The 26620-nt window shown below is 46.7% G+C and overlaps 2 protein-coding genes across 4 annotated transcripts in view; one reads left to right on the forward strand and one right to left on the reverse strand.

Moving 5' to 3' along the window:
- Positions 1 to 9763, forward strand: part of LOC127028791 (E3 ubiquitin-protein ligase RBBP6-like) — a 28578-nt gene extending 18815 nt beyond the window's left edge. For 2 of the 3 annotated variants that reach the window (XM_050914483.1, XM_050914484.1), the window contains 11 exons: positions 977 to 1065; positions 1184 to 1280; positions 2121 to 2260; positions 3166 to 3335; positions 3879 to 3982; positions 4430 to 4698; positions 5809 to 5905; positions 5986 to 6064; positions 6158 to 6215; positions 8068 to 8169; positions 9081 to 9763. In XM_050914483.1, coding sequence (XP_050770440.1) covers positions 977 to 1065; positions 1184 to 1280; positions 2121 to 2260; positions 3166 to 3335; positions 3879 to 3982; positions 4430 to 4698; positions 5809 to 5905; positions 5986 to 6064; positions 6158 to 6215; positions 8068 to 8169; positions 9081 to 9348 — 1473 coding nt within the window. In that variant the 3' untranslated portion in view covers positions 9349 to 9763. The remainder of the gene's footprint in view (positions 1 to 976; positions 1066 to 1183; positions 1281 to 2120; positions 2261 to 3165; positions 3336 to 3878; positions 3983 to 4429; positions 4699 to 5808; positions 5906 to 5985; positions 6065 to 6157; positions 6216 to 8067; positions 8170 to 9080) is intronic. The other variant, XM_050914485.1, reaches the window with a different exon arrangement.
- A 3727-nt stretch (positions 9764 to 13490) lies between these two features.
- On the reverse strand, positions 13491 to 17789 carry LOC127028803 (ubiquitin carboxyl-terminal hydrolase 42-like). The gene is made up of 10 exons (XM_050914496.1): positions 17546 to 17789; positions 16502 to 16612; positions 16236 to 16338; positions 16002 to 16069; positions 15752 to 15822; positions 15206 to 15288; positions 14349 to 14460; positions 13820 to 13960; positions 13601 to 13701; positions 13491 to 13500 (listed from the first exon to the last, which is right to left on the reverse strand). Exons 1-10 carry the CDS (start codon positions 17730 to 17732, stop codon positions 13491 to 13493), a joined length of 987 nt encoding a protein of 328 aa, XP_050770453.1. The 5' UTR covers positions 17733 to 17789.
- Between the last annotated feature and the right edge of the window lie 8831 nt (positions 17790 to 26620).

Consider the following 26620-nt stretch of genomic DNA (forward strand, 5'->3'; position numbering starts at 1 on the left):
TGTCTATGAAACATCCATTTAAGAGAATGTTGAACCTAGTTGGTTGCTTTTGTGAATGAATGCATACAAAAAGAAAACCCCGAGTGGTTGCTCTGAATGATAGGTACTTGAAGGTCCAAATCATTTACAGTCACTCCCTTAGACCCTGCTTGTATCTGGACTAGTGTGTCATAAAAACATTTGAACAAATACCACTTAAAAAAATCAGCTGGCTTCAATAATTTGAAGGTCTAGTTCTGCCTAAGGTTGATATTGCAATTTGTATGGTAAAAGGACACAGTCAACTGGAAAAAACTGCAGGTTGTGCTTACTGTAGCTAAACCGCTTAATATGAAGAACTTAGTAGGGGAGGAACATGCAGTTTGGACTGCCTACAGAACATGATGGTCAAATTGCTAGTGAGAAGAATCTTTTGTCTTGCTGAGGGATTATAGAAAGCTTGATTCCTTTTAGTGCTTCTGTGTCTGCAGCTGAATTTCAGCAAGCAAAACCAACTTCCCCAGCTCTTAAGTTGTGTGTCCTTTTAATGCTGCAAACCCTCAATAATGATACTTGCATGCATCTTTCTCAATTAAATGTACAGTGGATATCTTCTCCTTCAAAGAGTCGGGAGCTGAAAAATCAGCTTAAAACTACTGGATAGTAGAATTTTTGCTACACATAGCTTCAGTCCACTGGGAGGAAAATTGGATTGGTTACACAAGTCTGTATGTAAGGTACAAACAGAGCCTAAGGTTGTGAGTGCCCAAGAATGCTCTTCTCAAGTAGGGTAACAGGCACATAAAGATCACGTAATGGCGTAAGGGCTCCCCGCAACATCTTCAGCACAACTCTACTTTATATAAGCAGCTATTTTCGTGCAACCTCAGCTAGCGTTGTGCTGCTCTTTACAGGATTGGGTGAGTGCTGTTGTCTTTGGCTGTGTGGGCTTCAATGTGTTTCTAATGCGTGTGTCAAATAATTGCCTGTTAAACAGACTGCCAACCTGGCTGAAGCCAATGCTTCCGAAGAAGATAAAATAAAAGCTATGATGACACAGTCCTGCCATGAATATGATCCAATCAAGTAAGTGTTGATAATGTCAAATCTGTTCTTTGAAGGTGATGAAACAATTGTAGAGATGTTTGTTTTAACAAGAGAGGCACACGCGTACCTTTTTCTTTTTTTCCCCCAAATCTTTTAGTTACCTGAAGAAACCCTTGGCTCCACCTCCACCATCATATACTTGCTTTCGTTGCGGAAAACCTGGCCACTATGTAAAGAAGTGCCCAACCAAGGGGGTAAGATTGTGGGGGACTTGTGGTGTTACTTAGGTTTTAATTTTTTTACCTCGGCAGTTACGTAACGAATGCATGACTGCTGATATTAAGAATTGTTTCTCTTGGGGTGAAAGACAGAGGTTATATGGCAATGTTGCAAAGCCCTTCACAATTCAAAGGAAACCTGGAATTATAAATGTAAAAGTGTCTTTTTTCTAGGTGATGGACATTAAATGTGTCCGTCGATCTTTCTCTGTGAACTTTCATGCATATTTTTATATATTTCAATATGATTGGAAATTTTTCTGGTTTTAACTCTTTCTAATGACAGTTCACAGTCTGTAGTATTTTGTATAAAGCCAAGATGTTTCTGTTGACCCCATCTATTGAATAGGGGCGTGTTTTAATTACACAAGCCTCCGGTCGAGTATTCGTGGCGTTTAACGTTAGTCACTGAATGTATATGCATGAGGTATGAATTCAGCCTTCATCTATCGATGGTGAATCTAAGTTTCCCCAGTGACTGATTCAGAGCCCTGAATTAAGCTCTGCCTCTGAATTGCGCTTTGGAGGAGGAGCGGGTTTGTGTCTCTTCTCAGAGTGGATGGTGAGCTAAGGGATATTTCACCCTTAAGGAACCTGAAGTTAAGCCAAAGCATGTCGACTGAGTTCAAAACACGGCTCAAACCTTTGGAACATCCTGGCTATATTCATTTAGGAAAATAAGTATTTCACTCGAGCAACCCTTAGGCGAGGTAAAAGGAGAGGATTAAAGGCTTTTGCTGCTTCAAATAATCATTGAAATGTCATTTTAAGTGTGGCTCTTAAGATGAGATATGTCTGCGTTTCTTTTCTTAACAGGACAAAAAATTTGAGTCCGTTCCCAGAATTAAAAGGAGCACAGGGATTCCGAGGAGTTTCATGATGGAGGTGAAAGATCCCAATACAAAGGGTGCTCTGCTGACAAACACTGGAAAATATGCAATACCAACTATTAATGCGTAAGTATGGAATTAATTGGACTGACCAAAAAGTGAACGAGAGAAACCACGTGTAAATGTCTGCGTGGCAATGCAGCCAAGTTGGCCAGCATGTGTAATTACGAGGGAGGAAGCATTGTCATTGTATCTTAACCTTAAAATCTGTGATACTTCCTAATATGAACATAGGGTGGTCCTACTGTTCATGCCCCTGGCAGTTGGTGAAACTTGTGGTATGCTAAGAATCAGTATTTCTGCAAAACAGCTCAGTAGTGTTTACAGTTGGAGTCGTTCTCTTTGACAGCTCCTTTTGCTTCTGGTTGATGTTTCAAAGGCTTCTTGCAAAATTTAACAAATAGCTGTTGGACTGAGATCTCCTCCCCCTCTGACTTTTATCAAATCCCGTGTGGGAAACAGTCTGCACTTGGTATAAACTAAGGAAATAGTCCTGTGTGCTGACAAGAGTGGCTGTTTTAAAAAGGATTGGTAGCACTTCTGTTTTTCTGTCATGGATCTCCTTTTGTAGAAGCTGCAACAGGGACTTCTTTCCTTTATAAAATGTAATTACTCAGAGACTAGCTTTATCCTGAGCCTGCCATTTACATTTACCCTCTGGCAAAGGAGAGGTGGGATTCATTTCACCTGACTTCTAGCTGTGAAAAAAATTCTTCTTCTAGTCTGAGCTAATTTCTTAGTTGAGCCAATGGATGGGAGAGCTCTGCAGCAGGAAAATTGTTCCCCCCTCCCTCTTCTGGTGTTGTGGCTCTAGAACAGTAGTTTCAACTAAATGCCTATGTTTTAGAAGGCTAAGGTGGAGCGAGAAGAATTGCATCTACTATCTTCCTTTGATAAAATCCAAAGCTTGGAAAAGTTCTCCTTTACCCATCTGTAACTTTGTTCTTTTTCCTTCCCCACCCCTCCTCCAGGGAAGCTTATGCTAGAGGAAAGAAGGAAAAGCCTCCCTTTTTACCAGAGGAGCCGTCCTCCCCCTCCTCAGGTGATCCTATTCCAGATGAGTTGTTATGTCTCATTTGTAAAGATGCAATGACTGATGCAGTTGTTGTTCCCTGCTGTGGAAACAGTTACTGTGATGAATGTAAGTGGTTCTTAATTCAAAACATCACATCTGATCTTCTGAAAGCAGAAATAAGAGATCATGAAATTGCTTTGTTCCCAGTTCTATTTAATACTGACGTATACCCTGAATAGGAAAAGGCTCTCCTCACATAAAGGGGAAAAATGGATAGTTAGGCATTTAATCCACATTCTTCTCCACGGGAGAGTTGGTTAAAACCTTCAGAACTCAAACCTCCTAATGGTTTTTGGAAATGTGTTTTATTCATTAACCTTGAGGTGGGTGACTTCTCACTGTCCTAGGTTCTGGAAAGACAACTGGTCGAAACATCAAGACACAGCCTACTCTACATCTTCAAATGGTACAAGAGTGAAGTATCAAAACTGTGTAGTTATTTGCTGCAGACTAGAAGTTTTTTTACACTATTGAACGTTTGTAGCTTCATGCTCTCAATTCAAGACCATATTCACCCATTAATCATATACGTGTTTTTCTAATTGATTAGAACCCCAAGAACTCCTTCGTTTGGCTAAAAACTATTTTGATGATTCTAATTCTTCACAGGTATTAGAACAGCATTACTGGAATCTGAGGAACATACATGCCCAATGTGTCATCAAACGGAGGTTTCTCCCGATGCTTTGATCGCCAACGAGTTCCTACGCCAGGTAACATGATGACTTGTACGTAAACTGTTTGGAAGAAAACTCTATTTGTAAAAAGCTGAGAGGGAAGAAAATATTAATTTACATCTCCTTAAGCAAGGCTGAATTGAATAAGGCTAACTTTACTTTTCAAATACATTATCTGTTGTTCCAGAAGCTTACAACTCTTGAGAGACAATCTGGCAAATTCAGGTCACGCTTTTGTTTAACATGATTGGCTCACTTTCAAATTCAGCATTAACACTGAAGGACTTTAAATACAGATACTCTGAGTTACCAGTCATTAGTATCAGTGTTGAATGGGGTGTGTTCATCGATCTGTATGTTGATATCTTTTAGGATTGATAGCATTTACAGGAATACAGAAGTAATTTTACTCTGTGGAGGCTTTTGTTCATATATCTACTGAAGTTTCATAGTACCTTTTTGTAAATGTTTTTCTGCCTCTAGGCTGTGAACAACTTCAAAAATGGAACTGGCTACAGTCAGCAGATTCAGCAGCAACAGCAGCAGCAGCCGCCACCGCCGCCACCGCCACCACCTCCACCACCACGCATGAGGCAAACAATAACACGCAACCTGCAGCCTCTGCTCCGGCCAACAATTTCCAGACAGCAGGATCCACTAATGGTTCCATTAGCTTCTCTGGCTTCTCATTCTGCTGCTGCTTTGTCATCGTTGGCCCCTGCTCAGTCATCTGTGGCAGCTGGGCCTTTTTGGTAAGAAAATCTGTAGATCAACACGTATATAAAAGACACCAAAATGCTGAGGTTAGATTCTTCCTCCTGAGCTTCTCCGCTAGCGATTTGTGTATCATTAGTGACAGTTCCAGATACTTGTGGAAGTCTGGGCTTTGTTGTTACTTTGCGTGAGGACACTGATAAGGTGGAAGTGTGCCTCATGCAAGAATTTTCTCAGACGTATTTGTTGTTTGGTTCCCTTATCAGTCATTCAGTACAGGTTTCCCCTGAAAGAGGAACTTTTTTCCCCCAGGAGCCCTTTGATTTTAAGTAGCTAGCAATTCCTGAAGTAACCATTTAGTTGTGTCAAGCCTTCTTGAGTGCATTAATTTCTCTTTAGTACCGAGGAAGTAATCTTCTCATGAAAAGTGTAGCAGCACAATTAGAGGTAAAATTGACCAGGTGTTTTCACATTACTTTCTTCCACAGTATTTCTATCATCAATGTCATGATAAGTCAGAGTCATCCTCAGTAATACGCAGTGTAGGCAGTGACGCATGCAGATTTGGATAATAAACATTGAAACACTGTAAATTTGAAGTATGGACAAACATGACAGTCTAAGTTTGCACGCCAGTGAAGTCAGATGAAAATACATGAAAATTCTGTACTATTGTTTAGGGCTTAGATCCTTTCAACGTTATGCCTTGAATGCCAATAGGCACTCTGTCCAGAAGACTGCCAGGCTCAGCCGTACCATTGAATACAAAGGATCACAATTCAAAAGAACCTCTAAGGCAGCCTCTGAACTAGCACGTAAACATTTCCTAATAGAATTTCAGTTCTTGCGTCTTCCAAAACTGAGATTCCGTGTGTGGGTTATAGGTACTCTAATCCTTTCATGTGCAGCTAGCTTAATAAAATAATTTTCCCGTGAGCTTTCTCTTTAAATGCCAGTAGTCCAAATAGACTTCTCGTCAGCGCTTCCTTTGGAATCGGCCAGCTTCACATTTGTGAATCTGGTGAAGATTAGTTTTTAATTCTTTTTTTTCCATTTACAGGAGTCAGCCTTCTCTCACCTTGGACTTTAGATTTCAAGTAGCACTTCAAAGCACAGTTTGAATGGTAAAACTTTGGGTTTTTTTGTAGTGATGCCGATACCGTTCTACCTCCTGCTGCTCTGGTGACTGCCGCTGAACTTTCTAAATCTTCCTCTCTGCCAATCAGCAGTTTGTTGGAAGAGGAGGTAAATTGTATGTCAACATATGCAGTGACTCTTGTATTTTAGTCGAGCTGATTTTCTAACTGTTTGCATTTCTTCACAAGGGCTATCAGGTTCCTGTACTAAGACAACCAGCATTGCCAAGTCTTCTGGGCCCCCAAGGACAAGCAATACCCACAACTGGTAAGTAACTCTAACTTTAGAATTCCTTTTAAAAAATTATCTGCAGATAAACTAAATGGGATTTTTTTCTTTTTCCTCTCCCCACTCCAAAAGGTCATCCAATGAGGGCCAGTACAATCCGCTCAGCAGGCGGCAGACCAGGCTGGGAACTGTAAGCATTCTACAGAAATGCAATATATTACTACTTGTAACCTGTTAAATGAGGCCGTAACAGATAACTTCTACAACAGCTGATTTATAGTGAAATAAGTATGCACAGGTAGTTGTGGAGAATGCAAGTGGTAATTAATTTATAAAGGGCTTCATTTGAATTGGCTTTAACAAAGGGGATCTGTGCTTGCAGTAAGATTATTTAAAATAAAACTCCAGTACATGATTGAAAGGAGGACTCTGAAAAATGAACGCTTTTTGAGGAGACCACAAGTACCTAGAAAAATTAAAGATCATTAAAGGATCAGGTGGAAAGCCACCCTTTGGACTACTGGCTGAACAGGGCTGAAGAAATTGATTTCCCAATAGAAATGAGCCTCCAACTTAGTTGATACTGATGGAGCAAATGATTGGAAGAGTCAAGGGTGTTATTTTATGACAATTTTGAGTTCCTTTGATTTAGTCACCTCAAAGAGCCAAGCTGCTTTCTCTCAGCTGGAGAGAGAGGAGTCTGTTCTATCTATTATTGCAGTGTCAAGTTAGTCCTTCCTTTTGGTATGTATTTGTTATAGCTAGATTGTAAGGGTGCATTGTGTTTATAAAATCTTAAAGATAAATCAAAACAAACACCAGGATCCATCCCACCGAGTATCTAAAATCTCAAATTCAGTAAGCAAGAAAATAACAAGTCGGGGACAAGAGCAGGCCAACTACATCATCATGATTCAACAACATAGGGAAGCGTATGTGGGAGGAGTTACAGGAAGCTCAAGAGAAGACTAGTTAATATCTGTGCAGTACTTTGAAGATCAGAAGTGTATCAGGGAGTGGCAGAGGAGCGGCAGGCACTTGGCACGTGGGAGATGGGAGTCTCTTTTAAGCATGGGCAGCCTCCATCCACAGTCGCAAAGCTGAGTATAAGGAGAGAAGACGGAGGAAACTGTTGGGGTTGAGGATGTGGAAGGCAAGTGTGAGGATGAAGAAATGAGTGTAGTCTCAAATGAACAGAAAGCAGGGAGAAAAATGCTTAAGTTGAGAACAAGAAGCGCTTGCCACCATGCTTCATCCGCTTTCCTCTTTAAAATCAGGGCAGAGTGTAACAAACAGTGACACATGGTTTGGGTTTCTTTAGAAGTTCAAATAGAGGACGCCCACACAGCGAACGTACCCAAAAGACTGAAGCTGCAACCCTACCAGCATTGACACCAGTCTTCGTGCCTGTGCCTCCACCTCCCTTGTATCCTCCGCCACCCCATGCACTTCCTCTTCCACCCGGGGTACCACCACCACCGTTTCCTCCTCAGTTTCCACCTGGTCAGCCTCCATCTGCTGGGTACACTGTCCCCCCTCCAGGATATCCCCCAGCTCCTGCAAACACGTCATCAGCTTGGGTACCAACAGCAGTACCAAGGGCTCATTCAAATACCATCCCAACGACGCAAGCACCTCCTTTTGTAGGGAGGAGTTTTACAGAGAGCAACAGAGACTTAAAGAGGAGTAAGTATTTGGCTCAATGGAGGTGCGTTGTTTTTCAGGTTTGTATTTCGATAGCATATCGGACAGCAGTTACACTAAAGTGCATCTGACATAAGCCAAAATGACACAGTGTTTTTTCCAATATACTTTTTCGTTGCAGGTGGTAAACTTGCCAAACTAAACCAAGGCAAATGGAATTCTAAAACTTTCCCTAAAACTTGTAGGAATTCTAAACTGGTTTTGCTTAGACAGGATGTTCACCTTTTGCATTGCATGCAGTATACATTTTCTGATATTGGCCATGTTTTGATTCTTGGTGTCTTTTTGTAGTAAAGGTCAGACTATAATTGTAACAAAGGTCAAACTTATTTTAACAGGGAGAAGAGAAAGTCCAAACTTGATGAGTTTACAAATGATTTTCCTAAGGAACTGACGGAATATAAAAAGATTCAAAAGGAGCATAGGCATTCGTTTTCCAGGTAACTGCTTTACATGTCCGTAATGGAGAAGCAGATTGTCCAGAAGAATCAGGAGGAGTTCCACTCCACCTCTCTATCATTAGATGGATTGGGTGATTCAAGGGATTAGCAGTGACAGGAGTTTCATATGTAGGTTACTAGCTCCAATATGGCAGAGATTGCAGTTGACTGATAGTTATAATTGGGCAGCAGTTGTGAAGGAGCAGGTGTCTCTTTTACTAAAGCTTCTCTGCAATGACATCCTTCACCTCCTGACAGCCGTGAGGAGGCTAGAACCTGAAGAGGTGTAGCTGCTGGATTTTCTGCGTCTCCCTGTTCTGATTGTAAGCATTACCTCAAAGCACTTCAGAGGAGATCTGAGAGAGAAATTGTCTTCATTTCCTCTTTTGTCTCTCTCATGTGGGTACACGGAGAGATTTTAACCTGGACTGCAAACGGGTGGCTTTCGCTAGTATTTTGTTGACATGGTTAAATTTTTCTTAGGAATTAAAAGATCAGACTTGTTTGTAAGGAAATCTTAAATTGGTGAAGCCCTTTGAGAGGAGGAATGATGCTAATGAACATAGGCGAATAATGTGAAATGGTTCTTTAAAAAATAATACAAGAAAAGCTTGTGAAGAAAAAACTCAGGGTAGCTGATGTTTTCTGTCCGCAAAAATCACTTGGGCGGGAGTCTGAATAGCTCCCTATTAGTAATGCTGTCAGTATCTCTCCTTGAGTAATGGCATTGAGTCATAGGACTAGAGGCTGAGTTGAGAAGCTTTTAGAGAGGATTTTCCTTGAAATGCGGTCACTCTCCTTGGTTAGAGCTAGAGGTATGTGCAAGATTTTGCTCGGACATCTGCCTAGAAGTGTTGATTAAATAGGCCTGTATGTCAGATTGCAGTACAAGTATTTTGCATCCTTTGCAGCCATAGTCAAAGCGCTTCTGAGAGTCAGCCTCGAAGCCACAGCAGCAGGGCCAGCTCAGGAGAGAGTCAAGACAGCAAGAAAAAGAAAAAGAAAAAAGAGAAGCAGCAGCACAAGAAGCCCAAGAAGCATAAGCAGCACATGGGAAACGAAATGGAATTGGAAAAGAGCCAAAAACACAAACACAAGAAGAAAAAATCAAAGAAGAGCAAAGAGAAAGAGGAAGGTGACCAAAAAGTGAAATCAGTCACTACACAGAGTGACAGCTAATTAAAAAAAGACTTAAGTCCTGAGTCATCTGGATAAGATTTTGTTGAAAGGGAAACGAATTCAAGCGTTGGGCAAATAATGACATGAAAGACTCTGTGCTGCACTGAAACTATGGCTGCTTGAGTATTTGATTTTTACATCAGAGCTTTATAAAAGTGAACATTTGTACAGAATTGTGAGTTGTGACCATGTAACATGAAAGGTTTTGCTGGGGCATCTTATTTTTAACCACCGTTAATTAGTTGTGTGGGTGGAGTTTACTGTACTGTGAGAATTTTCACAGCCGAATTTTTTCTTAATTGCCTGGCAGAAGCAGCTGGTATCAGTTATAAAATAGCAGCAGAATGACTTGCAGAATACATTACAGCCCTGCTATGTCACTTTTTGATTACAATAAAAAGTTTTCAATAAACTAGCCAATGTGATGATGTGATCCAGTGATAGCTGAGCATTAGCAGAGAAAAGACTAGTCACAGAAAAAAGCTACCCATAAAAGCAAACGTGTATGAAAAATAACATATCAACGGGTTTAATTTTGAGAAGACAGGTAGGACTTTAAATCTTTGGATCTGATGCAATGTGGGGAGGTACTGCCAAGAGGTGCACTTTTTTCATGTGCCAAGTGGACTTGGTTTTCTATTGTAAAAGGTAGTATATGGCCCCAGACATATAGCCACTCTTCACACTGGTACTGACTAGTTTAGAATAACATTAGATCTGAAGCTGTCGCATTTCAACATGGTTCCAGTTTGTTTAGAAAGCTGTTGTCATTTGCCAGCAAACATTTACACATCCACTTCAAGATGCCCTGTAATCTGTATTTCTTCTCCTAACTCTGCTGATCACCAAGATGTTTGTGGTTTTTAAATAGAAGCTTTATTATTAGGGTTTTCATATGGTGGTGCCATGAGACAGAACTAACCCTTCCATGAAATGCGGGGTTCAGCAGATGAGGGGTTCTAGCCTCCACTAGAAAGCCAGGCTTCTGCTTTAAACTACTTTGACAGGAAATCTAGGAAAATGTATATTTAATTAGCTTGATCATTTTAAGACAGACCTAATTTAAAAAAAAAAAAAAAAAAAAGGTGGCAGTGGTGGGTGCACCGGGGCAGGGAGTGAACGAGCGGCTGTGTGGTGCTTAGTGACCGGCTGGGGTTAAACCACAACACTCATGCATACCTTTTCCCTCACATGTAATCTGACTACACGCCAGCCACTTTATTCCATGAATAGGACAGCCTAAGTGAGCCTTTTTGGTCTCTCCCTGCTAAGCCACTGGCTGCATGGCAGTGATCTCCCCTTCAGCTGGGACACCTCTCAAGGCAGCTCCTCGAGGCAGAGAGATCTCCTACCAGCTGCCTATCTTTGGTAAGTGACTGTTATCCTGCATAGCCTTTTAGTATTACAGTGTACTAAGATTTTGTCCTGGTAACCTTCATTTTTCTCTCGGTAACTTCGATTCTGTCTTGGTAACTTTGAATCATTATGCTTTGTACAGTCAGTTCTAGAGGGACGGTGTCAAAGGCCTTACAGAAGGCCAGAGAGATGGCATCCATAGCTCTTCCCTTGTCCACTGATGCAGTCCCTCCATCTTGGACGGCCACTAGGTTGGTAGGCAAGACCTACCAGCATGGTGAAGCCATGCTGGCTGTGTCAAATCACCTCCCTGTCCTCCAAGTGCCTTAGCATGGCTTCGAGGAGGATCTGTTCCATGATCTGCCCAGGCACAGAGGTGAGGCTGACAGGTCGCTGGTTCCCTGTTCTGCTCCCTTGTCCCTGAGGGCAGTTTCCCAGGGGGTCCTAGTGACTAACTCCTTGAACAGCTGGCACTTTGCTTTCCTAAAATTCAGGGTCCTGACTTTACGCTTTGCCTGACCCATATCCCTCACAACTGCCAACTCCACCAGTGCATGATCACTGCAGCCCAGGCTGCCTCCAATCTTGACGTCACCGATTAGCTCACTTGCGTCGGTGACCATCAGCTCCAGGATCGCATCCCCTCTGCTAGGGCTGTCTGTTACCTGCCTTAAGAAGTTATCCTCCATGCACTCCAGGAGTCTCCTGGATTGCCTACAGCCCGCCGTGCTACTTTTCCAGCAGGTGTCGGGGTGGCTGAAGTCCCCCAGCAGGACGAGAGCCTGCGAGCGCGATGCCCCCCGTAGCTGGAGTAAGAAGGCTTTGTCAATAGGCTCCCCTCGAACGGGCGGCCTGTAATAAACACCAACCACAAGGTTCCCTTTGTTGCCTCGGTCTCCAATTCTTACCCTTAAGCTTTCCACCTGCTTGTGGCTATTCTTCAGAGACAGCTCTTCACAATCTATCCATTTCTTGAGGTAGAGGGCAACTCCTCCGCCCCCTCCTTCCTCACCTGTCCCTTCTGAACACCCTGTAGCTGCCCTCCAGTCATGGCATTCATCCCACCAAGTTTCAGCAACGGCAACCAAGTCGTAGTGTTCTAGCAGCACGGTGGCTTCCAACTCCTCCTGTTTGTTGCCCATGCTGCGTGCATTGGTGTAGAGGCACTTCAGCTGGGCTGTTGGATGTGTCACCTTCTTAGAGGAACACACCTGAATTCCTTTGAGGTATTGCACCAGTGTTTCCCTGCTGCCTCCTGTGACCTCAGGAGCCCCTGCCTCATCTCTGAAAGACTTCAGGTGTGCTCCAGTGTACCCAGCACATCTCAGAGCCACAGGCTCATGACTGGTTTTATTTGGTTTCGACTTTTCTGGATGGTTTACTCAGCTTCAGCTAACGTAGCTTTTGTCAACATATTAAAAGACAACATTTCAGAAAAACAAATTCCAGAAGGCTTAGACATTGATCAAATAGCAGACTGTAGTAAGAAGAGCTGAGGCTCTCATGGCGTAGGAAGAGGCTAGGAACCCATAGAGAACACAGGTACAGCTTGCTCTTTTTCCATGAGCACGTTACAAGCAGATGGTTCCCTTAAGTGCCCTAAAGGAACAACTTTACAACTGCCCTCTTGCCTTTGATATGCTCACACGCATTCTGCAAGACAAGGGAGAGCTCTTTATTACTGCAACACTCCCTCTGCTCTCTCATTCCCCCTGAAGGAAATACACAAAAAGTTAGCACAGCCTCTGTTCTTTGAAAGAGAAGGGGGAGGGAGATTGACTGGAAAAGTTCATGTCAAAATGAAACCTAACATCCGCCATGGTGTCACCTTGCTAAAGAGAGCAGAAAGCAGTATCAGGCGATTCACGGTTCTGGCTGAAGTGTCAGCATTTATAAAGGAAGTCTGGGGTTAACAAATTTCAAAAACTCCCCGAAGCCCTCTGTTCTTTCTGGCATGGTCAAACTCGCCACAGAAATCAGAAGCACCACTTAGGACTGGGTTTGCTTATGAAGGCAATTTTCTTCTTTCGATCGTAAATGACAAGTTTGATGGTTAGCGTTTTTTGGAGAATCTTTGTTTACTGTGCAGGTTCCCACTGCCATGCGCCAGCTGAGGCTGAGTGTGCTTCCGCGTTTCTGCGCGGCAAGCGTGCCTCCGCCTGGGAGGCGGACAGTCTGGTTGGCTTCCCTTCAGCTTCTCCCTTTCCTCAGTGTCGAGCATGCTCTCTTCCTGCCGCAGTGCTGAGGGCGAGTTCCTGCACGGTCCCGTGGTTTTCGCTTCCCTTGCATCCTCTGCGTAGTTTCTCCACCTTCTTGATTTCTGAGTCCCACGATGCCTCCAGAAAACGGACTCTTCAGCCCTTGGCCCAGCTTTGCCACGCAAGTGCTCTTTGCCTCTTGGCATTCAGCGCCTGCTCCAGGGGTCAAATCATGGTGCCTGGAGAAAAAACAGCGATCTTACTCGAGGGTTGTTCTTGCAGCCTCCTCGTGGCTTCAGTCTCATCCGGTCAGTTTCTGGCAGCACTTGATATGACACACAGAAGACTGAACCAGCACTAGAAGCTGGCAATGAGATCCTGGTCTTCCAGCCAGGCTTCTCCCTTTCCAAGCACAAACTCCTCTTTATACCCTCTCGAACCTCCCTTTTGCCTCTTCTCGCAGCTAGCCAGTCTCAGAGAGCAGACAGCTAGCAATTTACACAAGCACAACAGTTTAGTGCCAGACAAGGAGGGACAAGAAAGGACCTGGCCAACTGCACAACAGACAGAACTGCACTGGACAAACAGTCATTCTCTCCTAGGAGAGAAAGCAAAACCCACCAGAGGACAACAGCAACAACCACATCACTAACAGGAGAGGGAGTGTATTCTCAACACCCTTTCACACTTCTTCTTACCTGGCATAGAAGAGTAAATAGGCACGCTGGCGGAGAACCGTCTTGATGTCACAAAGAACCACAGAGTCGTCATTCATCTCGTACCAACATCCGTCGCTGGCCTGCAAAGAAGGGCAACGCTAGCTTCGGATGAACTGCAGGGCTTTGAAAACAAAACCACAGGCAGGACACCACTGAAGGACACAATACACCAACGCAAATCACAAAGTGGACTTCTACCTTTACGAAGCAGTAATAGTGTCCTGTCTGACAGCCGGAACCTTCATGTACCAGCACGGCATACAAGGAATAGAGGGGTGCTTCTCCAGCCACTTCAGACATGTATGCGCCAAGGTCCAAATATTCTGGGTACCGCACAACCTAAAGAGAGACCAACAAGACTCCAAAATTATCCCCAGAGCCTTTAGGAACCAGCCAGAGAAAACCTTGTCACCAAACACAGGCTAGGGACAGAGAAACTCATCTTCTGGTTCCTCAAAACCAGCTCTTGCCGCTTCATCGTTTCAGTGGCAGAAAACTGTTCTCGGCCAAAGCAGCTCTTTACACCCACAGGAGGTGCCTGTCTTCACATTGGAACTTTCCTCTTACCACAAGGGAAAGAGCAAGGCATAGCTCTTGCAGTGGTTTTTCTTAGACGGCTCCACTCGATAGCCATCGTGTGCAGACATTACCTACTTCCAAGAAAGGATTCTCCTTCGCAAAAGGTCTCCTTCCAGCAGACAAAGTTGCCGTGCACTTGTATACATACCTTGTTAATCTTTCTGCCAGAGAAAGCATCAAATCTCTTCAAGCACAGTGTCAGGACATTGGAGGAACGATGGATCGTCAGCCTCTTGGACGCAGCGGCCAGCTGTTCACACCTTAAAAACAAGCACAGACCCAACTGTTGCAACCTATCTTCTCCCCACTCTGCCCCCCATCCATGTATCGTATATCCATGCATCCTATCGTATGCAAATCTTTGCGTTTCAGACCCCTTCAGTCCATCCGCTCTCCCTGAAGGTAGCTTCACTCTCGGGTGGCTCGCTTTGGAGAGCAGCAGTCGACAGTCTTTACAATACAAGCACAAGGCATGACACTGTTCAGAGAGGCCACAGGGGCTGCTACTCTCCGAGGACTGAGGGCTCCTGCACAGAGATGCAAGCATCCAAAAAGCCTTGGAAATGAAACTGCTGATGGCTTTCTTGAAGAAGCTGCTGTTGCCAAATCACTGTCTAGAGCTCCTCCTTGCTGCGGCTCACCACTGCCTATGGCACATGTCTTGTCCCTTCTGGCCATAGGGGTAGTTCAGTGGGCAACTTCATAGCTAGGAAGGTTGACCACCTCCAGGGCACACAAGGCCAGGAATAAAATTCTCATCCAAGCTTTGCAAATATTCAGCCAGAGGGGAAAATAAAATACCCATCTTAAAACCAAATGCATTCTCTTCCAAGTTCCGGATCATTCCGGTGGATTAGTTGTATGGGGAAGCCAAAAAAAAAGAAAACAACCCAAGCTGTCTCATGACTGGGTTGCTCAATTAAGTCAAAACCTAACCAGTGCTCCCACACATGCAATACCGTAACCCAGTATCTACTATGACGATGTCATTAGTAATAATCTTACTTGCTACATTTATAGCCATTTTCGCCATCCAGCTGCTCAGGTTTGACAAAGTCTTCCAGAGCTCCAGTGAGAGACGAGGCTGCCTGGGTGAGAAAGAAAAGAGAGCACTAAACTCCTGGAAACTTAAAATCCCAGGAAACGGCTACCCGTGTGGTACCAGCGTTAGCCCAATAAACAGCTACCCCTGGGCGCTACCCGAGTTGCCTGTGGAACGCGTGGTCAAAACCAGCAAAAGCAATCCAAGCCATCCGTACAGCAATCAGACGCGTATTGAGGGAGTCCAAAGCAGGGTGGTAGGACAGTGTCATCATGGCTGGAGGTACCATGCTTCCTCTTTGCCCAGCTGACACCCAGCACGCAGCACAGGGAGACCATTTACAGGGCTTCCACAGAAGGAGCACGCAAGTCCGGTTCCCTTCCCACCCACCACCAAGCTCTTGCGTGCTAACAGCCCACAGTTTGAAGTCAACCGAGTTTACTGGAGATAACCTAGGCGCCCTGCAGGGGCCTTGAAACACTTTGCACCACAATTTCAAAACATCTTACCTTGATATCCAAAGGAATAGCAAGGAATGCCTCGTAGGTGTCGGAAACGGCTTGGCAGCTCAAGCACGTTACTGGAAGGCAAAGAGAAATGCTTCTCAGGTTGGGAAGGAGACGAACTCCGCCCATTTCAACCACCAATACCTACTACTTTAGGCACACTGGACATCCTGCCGCATTCCAGAAGCTGGTTACCACAAACAGAGAAAGAGCCACAGATCATTCTCAGGACAGTAATATTTTTCAAAAGTACCTCTGGATCTTAGAAATCCTCCAAAGACCTGATGAATGACTGTGCTGGCTTGACAAGATGTGTCCCAGCTGCAAGAAATGGTAATCGGAGCTCAGAAGGTGGAAGGCAGAGAGGTAGCTCTTCCAAGAGTTCTCCTTGTCAGGAAAGCCCTGGACAGCGGTTTTCACGGACGCTTGGAAATGGAGGAGTCAAAAGGGCGAGAGAGTATTTCAGTGGTCTTGGGCTTAGGCTTACTCGCTGCTTCTGCTCAAACAAGCTCTCTGCATGGCGTCCACGGCATAGCAGAAGAATTCATGCGCGTCTTCCTGGGCGCCAAGCTGGAAATGTTCTCCTATTCCTAAGAAAGAAGAAGGTTTTCACATTCATCTCAGAGAAAAAGGAAAGAAAGCTTACCCTTCTAAAAGCTCTCCTCCTTAACATGAACCCGGCAAAGCCAGTTACACACCGGCTTCTTCAGAAATCAAAAAGACCTCCAAATGAAACCATCTGAAATGACTCACGTGGAAGCGCATTGACAACAAGCGTAGGTTCGATGGCACTGCCCGAGCAAGACAGGACCTCCTCAATGTGCCCTTCCATGGTACACATCATGCAGAAGCCTTGCTCCTTGCCTAAAGAGGGAGGGAAAGAAGGAAGGAAGGGAGGAAGGAAGCAAGCAAGCCTCTCAGTCAGGTCAAATATACACAGCTATGGAAAACCTTCAAGGAAAAAAACACCAAACCACCCCACGTTTAAGTTACAGCTACAATCTCCACTCTCCATTCTACATCCTCTTCTCCTCCCATGCCACTGCCTCAACAGCCCTGGGGCAGTTTCTTGCGCAGAGTCGTCTAGAAGAAATACATCCCTTATCTCTGCTCTAAAGCAGACACTCTGCATGGGAACCGACCGACGTACCAGGCCAGAAAGCCCACAGGTTCAGAATGGACACATCTTGATATGGCAAGAGGCTTCCAGGCTTATAACATCCACCAATCAGAATGAAATCCAAAGAACACAGACTCAAGGGGTTGACCAACAAAGAATGATTTTCTCCTCCATAAAATTCCAGCTTTTAACACACCCCCCCGCCCCCATTTCTGATCGTCTTCAGACGAGGCCACCTCATTCAGCTTGCTAGGGGTTGTTTGAGTTCTTTTTCCCATCCTCATGCTTTACCAGCGATTCTATCATTTACCACAGCAGTAGGGCACTATGGAAACGAGCTGTGAAGCAACTCTGAGCATCTAGGCTGCCCACATCCTCCATTTTAGCATCTTGCCACCAGCAGCACGAACTCCAGGTGCCAAAGGCTCACTAAAGGCATGCCTGTCAAAGGCACTCATTAGCCACAGGAAGCAAGAAATGATCTTCCCTGGGAGGATGAGCACGGCGCATGAAAGCAAACTAACATGCTCCCTACGCTAGGCCAAGCCTGCTCGGAAGGCAATATTCGAAGGCAGCTTCTAGAGGAAAATTCAGAGCTGTCTTCCCAGAGTCACTGTTGTTTTTTCATCCTTCCGAGCTGCCCAGAAGAGTTAAAAGAACGTGTAGCAAGGACTCACAGGACCGGCTGTGCTCATGAGAGAGCAAGTAGTTGGCCAGCGGCGGGGTGTACGTCAAACACTGCAGGACGGAGTTGAGGAAGCAGGTATTGCCCAGGTTGCAGAGGCCTCCTCCGACACTGCGTCTTTGCTGCCAGGCCATGCAAATCTTCTGCGGAGGAAACAGGTCCCTTTCTGGCAGGGCCATTCCCACACTCAGGCCTGCAAGGAAAGCAGATTTTAAAGGAGATCCTGTTGTTTTGGCTTAGGAAAGCCCTACACCAGTAGCCCTAGACTTGTCCCTCTTAGGATGGGCTACATAAAGGATAACTAGGAACAAGGAATTATGCTGACAGCCTGCATCTACCCCAGCTCTAACGGTAGAGCTCAGCTGACACCTAGGACGGTACAGGCCAACCCACACTTCTACCCTGTCTCTATCTATGCAATCTCCTGTCCAAACAGAAACAAAGAATTACCTTTTCCACCAACTGGAATTGGTGGGAAGGGGAGGGAGAAAAAAGGATGAGACTTCCAGGAAGAAAAGGAGAATATAGAATGAAATGCGGACAGCGAGGAGCTGAGCGACCCCACCGTCGAGCTCAGCCCACGCTCACTCTCGCCAGCACAGCCGCCAGCTCTGGGAGAGAGTGTGGCACGAGCTGCCCGGGGATGCCCCTTATGACCACCCGCCCCTGTGATGCCCTTTGTGACACGACAGTGTGCGGGGCCGCCTGGCAACAGGGCTGGCACCGCCCAGCACCTCCTGCAGCTGCGGCCGCGGGGCCTCCCCAGGCGCTCACTGCGGGGAAGGTGCTCCTCTCTGGGCAGAGCACACACCTCTGCCCCATGCAGAGCCAGCCCCAGGGGACACAGGCACACAGCTGGGGCCACTGCTGGCCACGGCTGGGGCTGGCACAGCCCTGCTGCTACGGCCCTGGCCTCCTTCCCCACACTCCGCACTCAAATGCTGCAGGATGCTCTTGAGGAAGCACGGATTACCCAGGTTGTAGAGGCCCGCTCTGACACTGCCTGTTTGTTGACAGGCCATGCAAATCTTCTCAGGAGGAAGCAGGACCCTTTGGGGCGGAGCCGTTCCCTCACTAATGCCTGCAAGGAAATCACATGCTAACGGAGGTTCTAGTCTTGGGGCTGAAGAAAGGCTTTTTACCAAGTACTCCTCTGCACAGGAGCACCCAGAAGAACCAGCTCTCATCTCTAACCCAAACACACACTAGAGGCAGCCTGAGGGCTGCCATTCTCCTTCACCCCTCCACACACAGCTTTGGAAAAGGGCTGCTTCCTTTTGCTCATGTGCAACAAACTACTCCTCTCATTTCACTAACTCTGGCCAACTTCCTCTCCACCCATAGTCTTGCAGCTCAGCACTACTCCAATTAGGCACCGCAAACTTGTACTGCTAATCACCTCCTAAGAAGTCTTAAGAGCAAAGAGAGAAAGAAGCAAGGAACTAGCACGCAAGGTCACCCCACTCGTGTCGCATCTTTCTCCCAGCCGTCTTCTCTTTCCAAGACTTCTGCACTCACAGGAGTCGCTCCGTGTGGTGCCCATTGCTCCCATCTGTAACGGAGGAGAAAGCTCACGTCGGCAAAAAGAGTGTCGACAAGTTCTCCAGAAGGACAAGAACCACACAACCCCCCTCGCTTCCTTGCAAAGAAGCAACTCTGAGCACTAAGGAGCTCTTTGGGACAATGAACACCCCCAAAACGACGTGCACGCACCCCCCAGCTTTTTCCATCCAAACTGGATCAGTGCTACTTTCCACTTCTGCAGAGCTGCGCACTCAGGACATCGCCTTCACTTCCACAGCATTTTAGGCCACAGCAAGTATCGAGTGCTTTTTGGAAGACAAAAATGCACAAGGCCTCCTCTGAAGAGGACCACCTGTTGATCTATTGCTACTGGTAGCAACACAAGACCCTCACACTCAAGGGGTTGCTTTTGAAAAATCTCCGTGGGGTAGGTGCCCTATTGCAGCTCTCTAGTTTGAAGAAGCCCACAGGCAAGGCACTTGGGAAACAATCTTTACCGTTTTCCCTCCTCTACATCATGCTGGGGAAGAAAAGAAGAAAAGAAGACATCTAATGTACCACTTGCATTTCCCAGCGCAGCCAGTTACAGCATTCAGGCGGGAAGCGCAGACAAAGGCCGTCTGTCCCTCCCGGGGGAAATCTCATGAAGATGTTCTGCCACTTTGGGTGGCGGGGGACACTACATTGGTACCACATGGAAGCCCTTTACCGGGAGCCCTATACTTGTCCCCCTTAGGATGTGTTAACTAAACAAGAATGAGAAAATGTAGTCATGCTGAGAGCCTGTCCCAGCCCCCAGCCATTGGGACCCCGCCCTTGGGACTCCTTCTCTCCGTGTCACAAAGGACAAGCACCTTTGCTTTGCTCGCTTTGCCTCACTCACAGCACACTTGGGAGCTGGCTGCTTTACACTGCCTGCGAGGAGTCATTCCGGCACCTTTCTGCCTGGCTTTTGCCTCAGAAACTGAGTTCAACTAGGGGACGCCTTGCGACAGGCTCAGAAACGGGCCAGAAGCTGCTTGAGCTGCAGCCCCTGTAGGACACTGCAAAATCACCTTCAAGAGTCATCGCTCTTGTCTTTTTTCCTCCAACACTACCACCCAAGTTTGCCAGGAAAAACAACTTCTCCACTGAAACAAGGAAGAAAACAAGAGTGGAAACTCCTTTTCTTCACAAAAGGATGATCCTGTTGATGGCCGTCAGTGGCAATGTTTGCCATTCCCTGGTCTTCTCGTCTCTCTTGCACCAGAGGTCGCACTGGGGAGGAGATAACATGAATAACACAGAGCCGACCTGAGCCTCTAACTGAGCAGCACCGGAGATGTTCTGGCCTAGGGCATTTTTTCCCCCTCGCATCTGTACATGCTTACTGAATAGGCTCAGCAGGTGCAGAAAGCTCCCATCCTTCTGGATTACGGGCGTGCTTTCATATAGGAAGCCCCGAGTTAAACAAATGGAAGAAACCCCCAACAGTTCTTTCTCACCTGGGAAAATCCTTTACCAAAATCAGAAGCAGCACTTGGGAGTGGGTTGGGTTTTGATGCCAATGTTATGGTTTCAATCACAGGTTTCAAGTTTGGAAGGTTAGCCTTGTGTTGAGAATGCTTCCTGGTGGCTTTCTTTGGCCAACTGCAGGCGGTAAGCCGAGTTGGAACAGCAAACGCTTCAGTCTGTGAGCCCTGCATCTGAAACAGCCAGTAAGGTGTTAGGAAACAGTTCTCCTGATGCTGCTGCATGCCTTGCTTACTTTTTGTCCTCCTTCTTCACCTCCTGTATTTTTTTTCATCTTCTCATCACCAGAGACCTCTTGCTTCTGTCTTTCACCATTTCTTTTTGGTTGTGCTGTCAGCCCGCTAATACATGCCGACGAGCGCCGACCTCCGGGGACGCGTGCATTTATCAGAAAAGGCTGTCGTGGTTTAACCCCAGTCAGCAACTCAGCACCACGCAGCCGTTTCCCCCTCCCCTCCCAGTGGGGTGAGGAGGAGGAAAGCAAAGGAAAAAAAAGTAAAACTCGTGGGTTGAGATAAGAACAGTTTAATAACTAAAGTAAAATATAATACTAACAATAGTAATAATGAAATATAGTAATAATAGTAATGAAAAGGAATGCAACAAAAAGAAGGGGGGGGGGGGGAAACGTTCTCTCTTCCTGGGGCTTTGTTTTTTATTTGCCTGGCAAGAGCCCACAAACTCGAAGTGAACTGGCGCATGTTGGACAAGGGAGTATTTCCCAGGCTGCCGCTGACCTGCTCATCCACCGAAGCACAGACCAGATGCTCTCTGACCGCTCCAGCCACGCACACCTACCGCTCCAGAGAGGGGATGGCGAAGCCTTTGGCTTCTGTGAGAATCCTTTGGAGACCTGTGGCTGTCGGTCGGCCTCAATTTCTCCACGTCCTTAGCCCAGTGCCAGAACTCTTTCCCTCCACCATCTCCTCTCGCATGGCAGCAATAGCAACTGGTGGACAAGCTGCATGTTTCCCACCTCCCCGGCTCCGCCACAAAGGCTCTTCCTCTGCTCTGGCTTCTCTTTCTTTTTCAAGGCGGATCTTCTCCTGAGCTTCGCCCATCACCAGGGCTCTTGCTCTCCCTGTGGGAAGAGCGGTACAGGCTCCCACTGCCAGGCGCCACCTGATGGCCACTGTGCTTCTGCCCTTCCCCGCTGTGAGCGCACCTCCGCTGGGGAGACTGACGGGCTGGGTGGCTTCCCTTCAGCTTCTCCCAGCTCCTCAGTGTCGGAGCGCGCTCTCTTCCTGCCGCACTGCTCACGGGCAGTTCTTGGAGGGTCGCGTGTTGTTCTCTTCTCTTGTCTCCTGGGCCATACTGCAAATAGAAGATCACCTTAAGATCTACATTTAGCTGTGTCCTGGTTTCAGCTAGGACAGAGTTGATTTTCTTCCTAGTAGCTGGTACAGTGCTGTGTTTTGGATTTAGTAGGAAAATAATGTTGATAACACACTGATGGTTTTAGTTGTTGCTAAGTAGTGTTGATACTAAAAGTCAAGGATTTTTCAGCTTCTCATGCCCAGCCAGCAAGAAGGCTGGAGGGGCACAAGAAGCTGGGAGGGGACACCGCCAGGACAGCTGACCCAAACTGCCCAAAGAGCTATTCCATACCATATGACATCATGCCCAGTATCTAAACTGGGGGAGCTGGCTGGGAGGGGCGGATCGCAGCTCGGGAACTAACTGGGCGTCGGTCAACGAGTGGTGAGCAATTGCATTGTGCACCACTTGCTCTGTATAGTTTAATTCTTTTAGTATTACTATTGTCATATTATTATTCTCATTATCATTGTTTTTCATTCCTTGCTGTCCTATTAAACTGTCTTTATCTCAACTCACGAGGTTTTTTTCCTGATTCTCTCCCCCATCCCAGGGGTCGGGGGGAAGAGAGCGAGCGGCTGCGTGGTGCTTAGTGTCCGGCTGGGTTAAACCACAACAAGCTGTAATATTTATTCTTCAGTGTTTTCAAGAATGTTCACATTCCCAAGGGTTTTGTAGTTCTTCAGGAACTCTTGTAGTTTTGATTACTTTGCAGACTCTGTACAAGTCTACAATATGCTGCCTTGTTTTGTTTGGTTTTTGAAATCTCACGGTTTATGAAGAATAAAAAAATGCCATCCCAAAGCAGGTTGCATCCGTGATGTAGCTTTTCAGTTTAAAGGCCAAACTTGCATCTTCACAGCCCAGTTCCATCAGTTCCCTATGGACAGGTTGACAGAAACACAAACAAAAAATACATTCTTTTGTTGACAGGAGTTTCAAACAGGACTCACAAGGAGAGAGATACTCTTCTCTAGTCTACTTATGTCACGCTTCAGGAAAACATTAGAATTTTTTAAGACTTCAAACACTTTTTGCTGAGCCATAACAATTGTTTAACCATGCAACTAATGAAACGCCAGCTCTAGAGTATCTTTTTCATACCTGACTATATCACAGTATCCACCCTATTACAACCAACCATCTAGTGACAATTCTAAGATGTATTTCACTCTTTAAATGGCTGGCAATGATAGGAAAGGACACTTCCAAATTCTTAGCAACCAGGGAAGGACACTGCTTTTCCTGAACTGCTGTGTCCGCTTTTACCACTCTAGTATTTATAGGTGGGCTGTTAAGAAATCGTACGAACACAAACATTTTTTCATCCCAGGACATCCCGATCCTAACTTTAACAATTTTCACAATGGTTTCTGTAACTTTCATGATGCATTCGTTAGGGAAACACAATTCCGCTTTGCTAGTTTGTGAATACGGCTCTCGAGCAATCTAGTCTGTAACTTCTACAGTTCACACTGAAAAGCCTTCTGGGCTTTATTGCGCTCAATATTTAAGTCTATACAATGAGCTAGATTAAAAACCATCTGAAATGGGGTAAAATAAATGTTTCACTTGAAAACAGATGGTCAAAAGCTTGAAGTTGAAATGGACAATTTCATCAGAACTGTGCAAAGGAAAACATGTATCAAACAAGCACTAGTAGTAGACAAAACCAAATGCAGAGCAAGGAAATATGAACAGCACTGCAGATCTTATCACTAAACTGCCTGTTTTGCTGCATTTCCTAAAGGTGTTTTCATGTATGAAAAGTTAAATTCCTTCCATGTGAATTGTCACTTTAGTAACTGACTCAAACAGGCACCTAGCTATTCGTGGGAGACCTCCGAGAAATTCATTCCCCAGGTCTCTGCCATGAATTCTTCACAGCTGAACATTTTAGAAAGAGAATTCTTCCCAAAGCGGCAGATCAATTTTTCAAAAGATAGAATCATAGAATCATAGAATCGTTTGGGTTGGAAGGGACCTTTAAAGGTCATCTAGTCACCACCCCCCCTGCCGTGAGCAGGGACATCTTCAACTAGATCAGGTTGCTCAGAGCCCCGTCCAGCCTCACCTTGAATGTTGCCAGGGATGGGGCATCTACCACCTCTCTGGGCAACCTCTTCCAGTGTTTCACCACCCTCATCGTAAAAAAGTTCTTCCTTAAATCTAGTCTGAATCTACCCTCTTTGAGCTTAAAACCATTACCCCTTGTCCTACCGCAACAGGCCCTACGAAAACGTCTGTCCCCATCTTGCTTATAAGCCTCCTTGAAGTATTGAAAGGCCGCAAGAAGGTCTCCCGGCAGCCTTCTCTTCTCCAGGCTGAACAACCCCAACTCTCTGATCATTTTTGTGGCCCTCCTCTGGACCCGCTCCATGTATTGGGTTTGCGTGGCAAGGTTTTGGTAGCGGGGGGGCTACAAGGGCGGCTTCTGTGAGAAGCTGCTAGAAGCTTCCCCTATGTCCGATAAAGTGAATGCCAGCGGGTTCCAAGACGGACCTGCCGCTAGCCAAGGCCGAGCCAATCAGTAACAGTGGTAGCGCCTCTGTGATAACATATTTAAGAAAGGGAAAAAAGTTACAGGGGAGTTGCAGTTGCAGCCAGAGAGAGCGGAGTGAGAAGATGTGAGAGAAACAACTCCGCAGACACCAAGGTCAGTGAAGAAGGAGGGGGAGGAGGTGCTCCAGGCGCCGGAGCAGAGAGATTCCCCTGCAGCCCGTGGTGAAGACCATGGTGAGGCAGGCTGTCCCCCTGCAGCCCATGGAGGTCCACGGTGGAGCAGATATCCACCTGCAGCCCGTGGAGGGCCCCACGCCGGAGCAGGTGGATGCCTGAAGGACGCTGTGACCCCGTGGGAAGCCCGCGCTGGAGCAGGCTCCTGGCAGGACCTGCGGACCTGTGGCCCCGTGGAGAGAGGAGCCCACGCTGAAGCAGGTTTGCTGGCAGGACTTGTGACCCCGTGGGGGACCCACGCTGGAGCAGTCTGCTCCTGAAGGACTGCACCCCGTGGATGGGACCCACGCTGGAGGAGTTCGTGAAGAACTGTAGCCCATGGAGAGGACTCACATTGGAGAAGTTCGTGAAGGACTGTCTCCTGTGGGAGGGACCCCACGCTGGAGCAGGGGAAGAGTGTGAGGAGTCCTCCCCCTGAGGAGGAAGGGGCAGCAGAAACAACGTGTGATGAACTGACCCAAACCCCCATTCCCCGTCCCCCTGCGCCGCTCGGGGGGAGGAGGTAGAGAAAATAAGGAGTAAAGTTAAGCCTGGGAAGAAGGGAGAGGTGGGGGGAAGGTGTTTTAAGATTTGGTTTTATTTCTCATTATCCTGCTCTGATTTGACTAGTAATAAATTAAACTAAATTTTCCCCAAGTCGAGTCTGTTTTGCCCGTGACGGTAATTAGTGAGTGATCTCCCTGTCCTTATCTCAACCCACGAGCCTTTCGTTTTATTTTCTCCCCCTGTCCAGCTGAGGACGGGGAGTGATAGAGCGGCTTTGGTGGGCACCTGGCATCTAGCCAGGGTTAACCCACCACACTCCAACAGGTCCATGTCTTCCCTGTACTGAGGACTCCAGAGCTGGACGCAGCACTCCAGGTGGGGTCTCACCAGAGTGGAGTGGAGGGGCAGAATCACCTCCCTCGACCTGCTGCCCACACTGCTTTTGATGCAGCCAGGACACGGTTGGCCTTCTGGGCTGCGAGCGCACATTGCCGCATCACGTCCAGCTTTTCATCCACCAGTACCCCCAAGTCCTTCTCCGCAGGGCTGCTCTCAATCCCTTCATCCCCCAGCCTGTCTTGATACCGGGGGTTGCCTCGACCCAGGGGCAGGACCTTGCACTTGGCCTTGTTGAACCTCCTCAGGTTCACACGAGCCCACTTCTCCAGCTTGTCCACGTCCCTCTGAATGTCATCCCATCCCTCGGGAGTGTCACCTGCACCATTCAGCTTGGTGTCGACTGCAAACTTGCTCAGGGTGCACTCGATCCCACCGGCTATGTCATTGATGAAGATAGTAAACAGTACTGGTCCCAATACGGACCCCTGAGGGACACCACCCGGCACTGACCTCCATCCGGACATTGAGCCTCACTAGCACCCTGTCCCTCTAACCTTGGCGTGTCATCCCAGAGCTTGTCACAGGCAAGCCTGATATTATCCCCCTCCCCCTTCAAGTCCAGTTTAAAGCTCTGTCACTGAGCCCCACTGGTAATCCATATGAAATGTGGGAAGCCTGAAATCCAGGCTTCCGAACATCCCCAAACACAAACAGGAGAGCAGGCCTCAGCATGCTGGTTATTTCTCTTTGGCTTTCCCTTGCTCATCCCCATGGGACAGCTCAGACTCCACTCCAGCAACTTCCTTTGCTTAAAGAGTTTGCCAGACTTGGAGAAAAGTGCTCACAGCTCATGGACTTGCTTTGGGTTTGGACTCCAATGTCTGGTAGTCAGAAAACTTCCAAACGTTTCTGATGTTGTGCCATGGCCCTTTGGAGTCTGACAGTTGTATTAGTGCCACTGTCCCCACCACCTCATCTGTAAGCAGCAGCCAGAGCTTGATGGGGTTAGTTAGCAGCTCAGGCAGAGCTCTCACATCGATTAACAGCAGTCAAGATCAAATTGGAACGCAATATTATTGCCTTCTCCTTCCTGGGAGTCAGGCCCGTGCAAGGTGGGGCAGCATGCCTACCCCCTTACTTGAAGGCGGAGAGC

Source organism: Gymnogyps californianus, unplaced genomic scaffold (assembly GCF_018139145.2).
Source record: "Gymnogyps californianus isolate 813 unplaced genomic scaffold, ASM1813914v2 HiC_scaffold_43, whole genome shotgun sequence".
Taxonomy (NCBI): domain Eukaryota; kingdom Metazoa; phylum Chordata; class Aves; order Accipitriformes; family Cathartidae; genus Gymnogyps; species Gymnogyps californianus.

What these genes read in the sequence shown, in the direction of transcription:
- LOC127028803 (XM_050914496.1), bottom strand. Translation starts at nt 17,732, where the DNA reads ATGGCCCTGCCAGAAAGGGACCTGTTTCCTCCGCAGAAGATTTGCATG. An exon ending in TGTTTGAGCAGAAGCAGCGA is followed by an intron (nt 16,070 to 16,235) that starts GTAAGCCTAAGC and finishes CATTTCTTGCAG; the next exon opens with CTGGGACACATCTTGTCAAG. An exon ending in CTATTCCTTTGGATATCAAG is followed by an intron (nt 15,289 to 15,751) that starts GTAAGATGTTTT and finishes TTTCTCACCCAG; the next exon opens with GCAGCCTCGTCTCTCACTGG.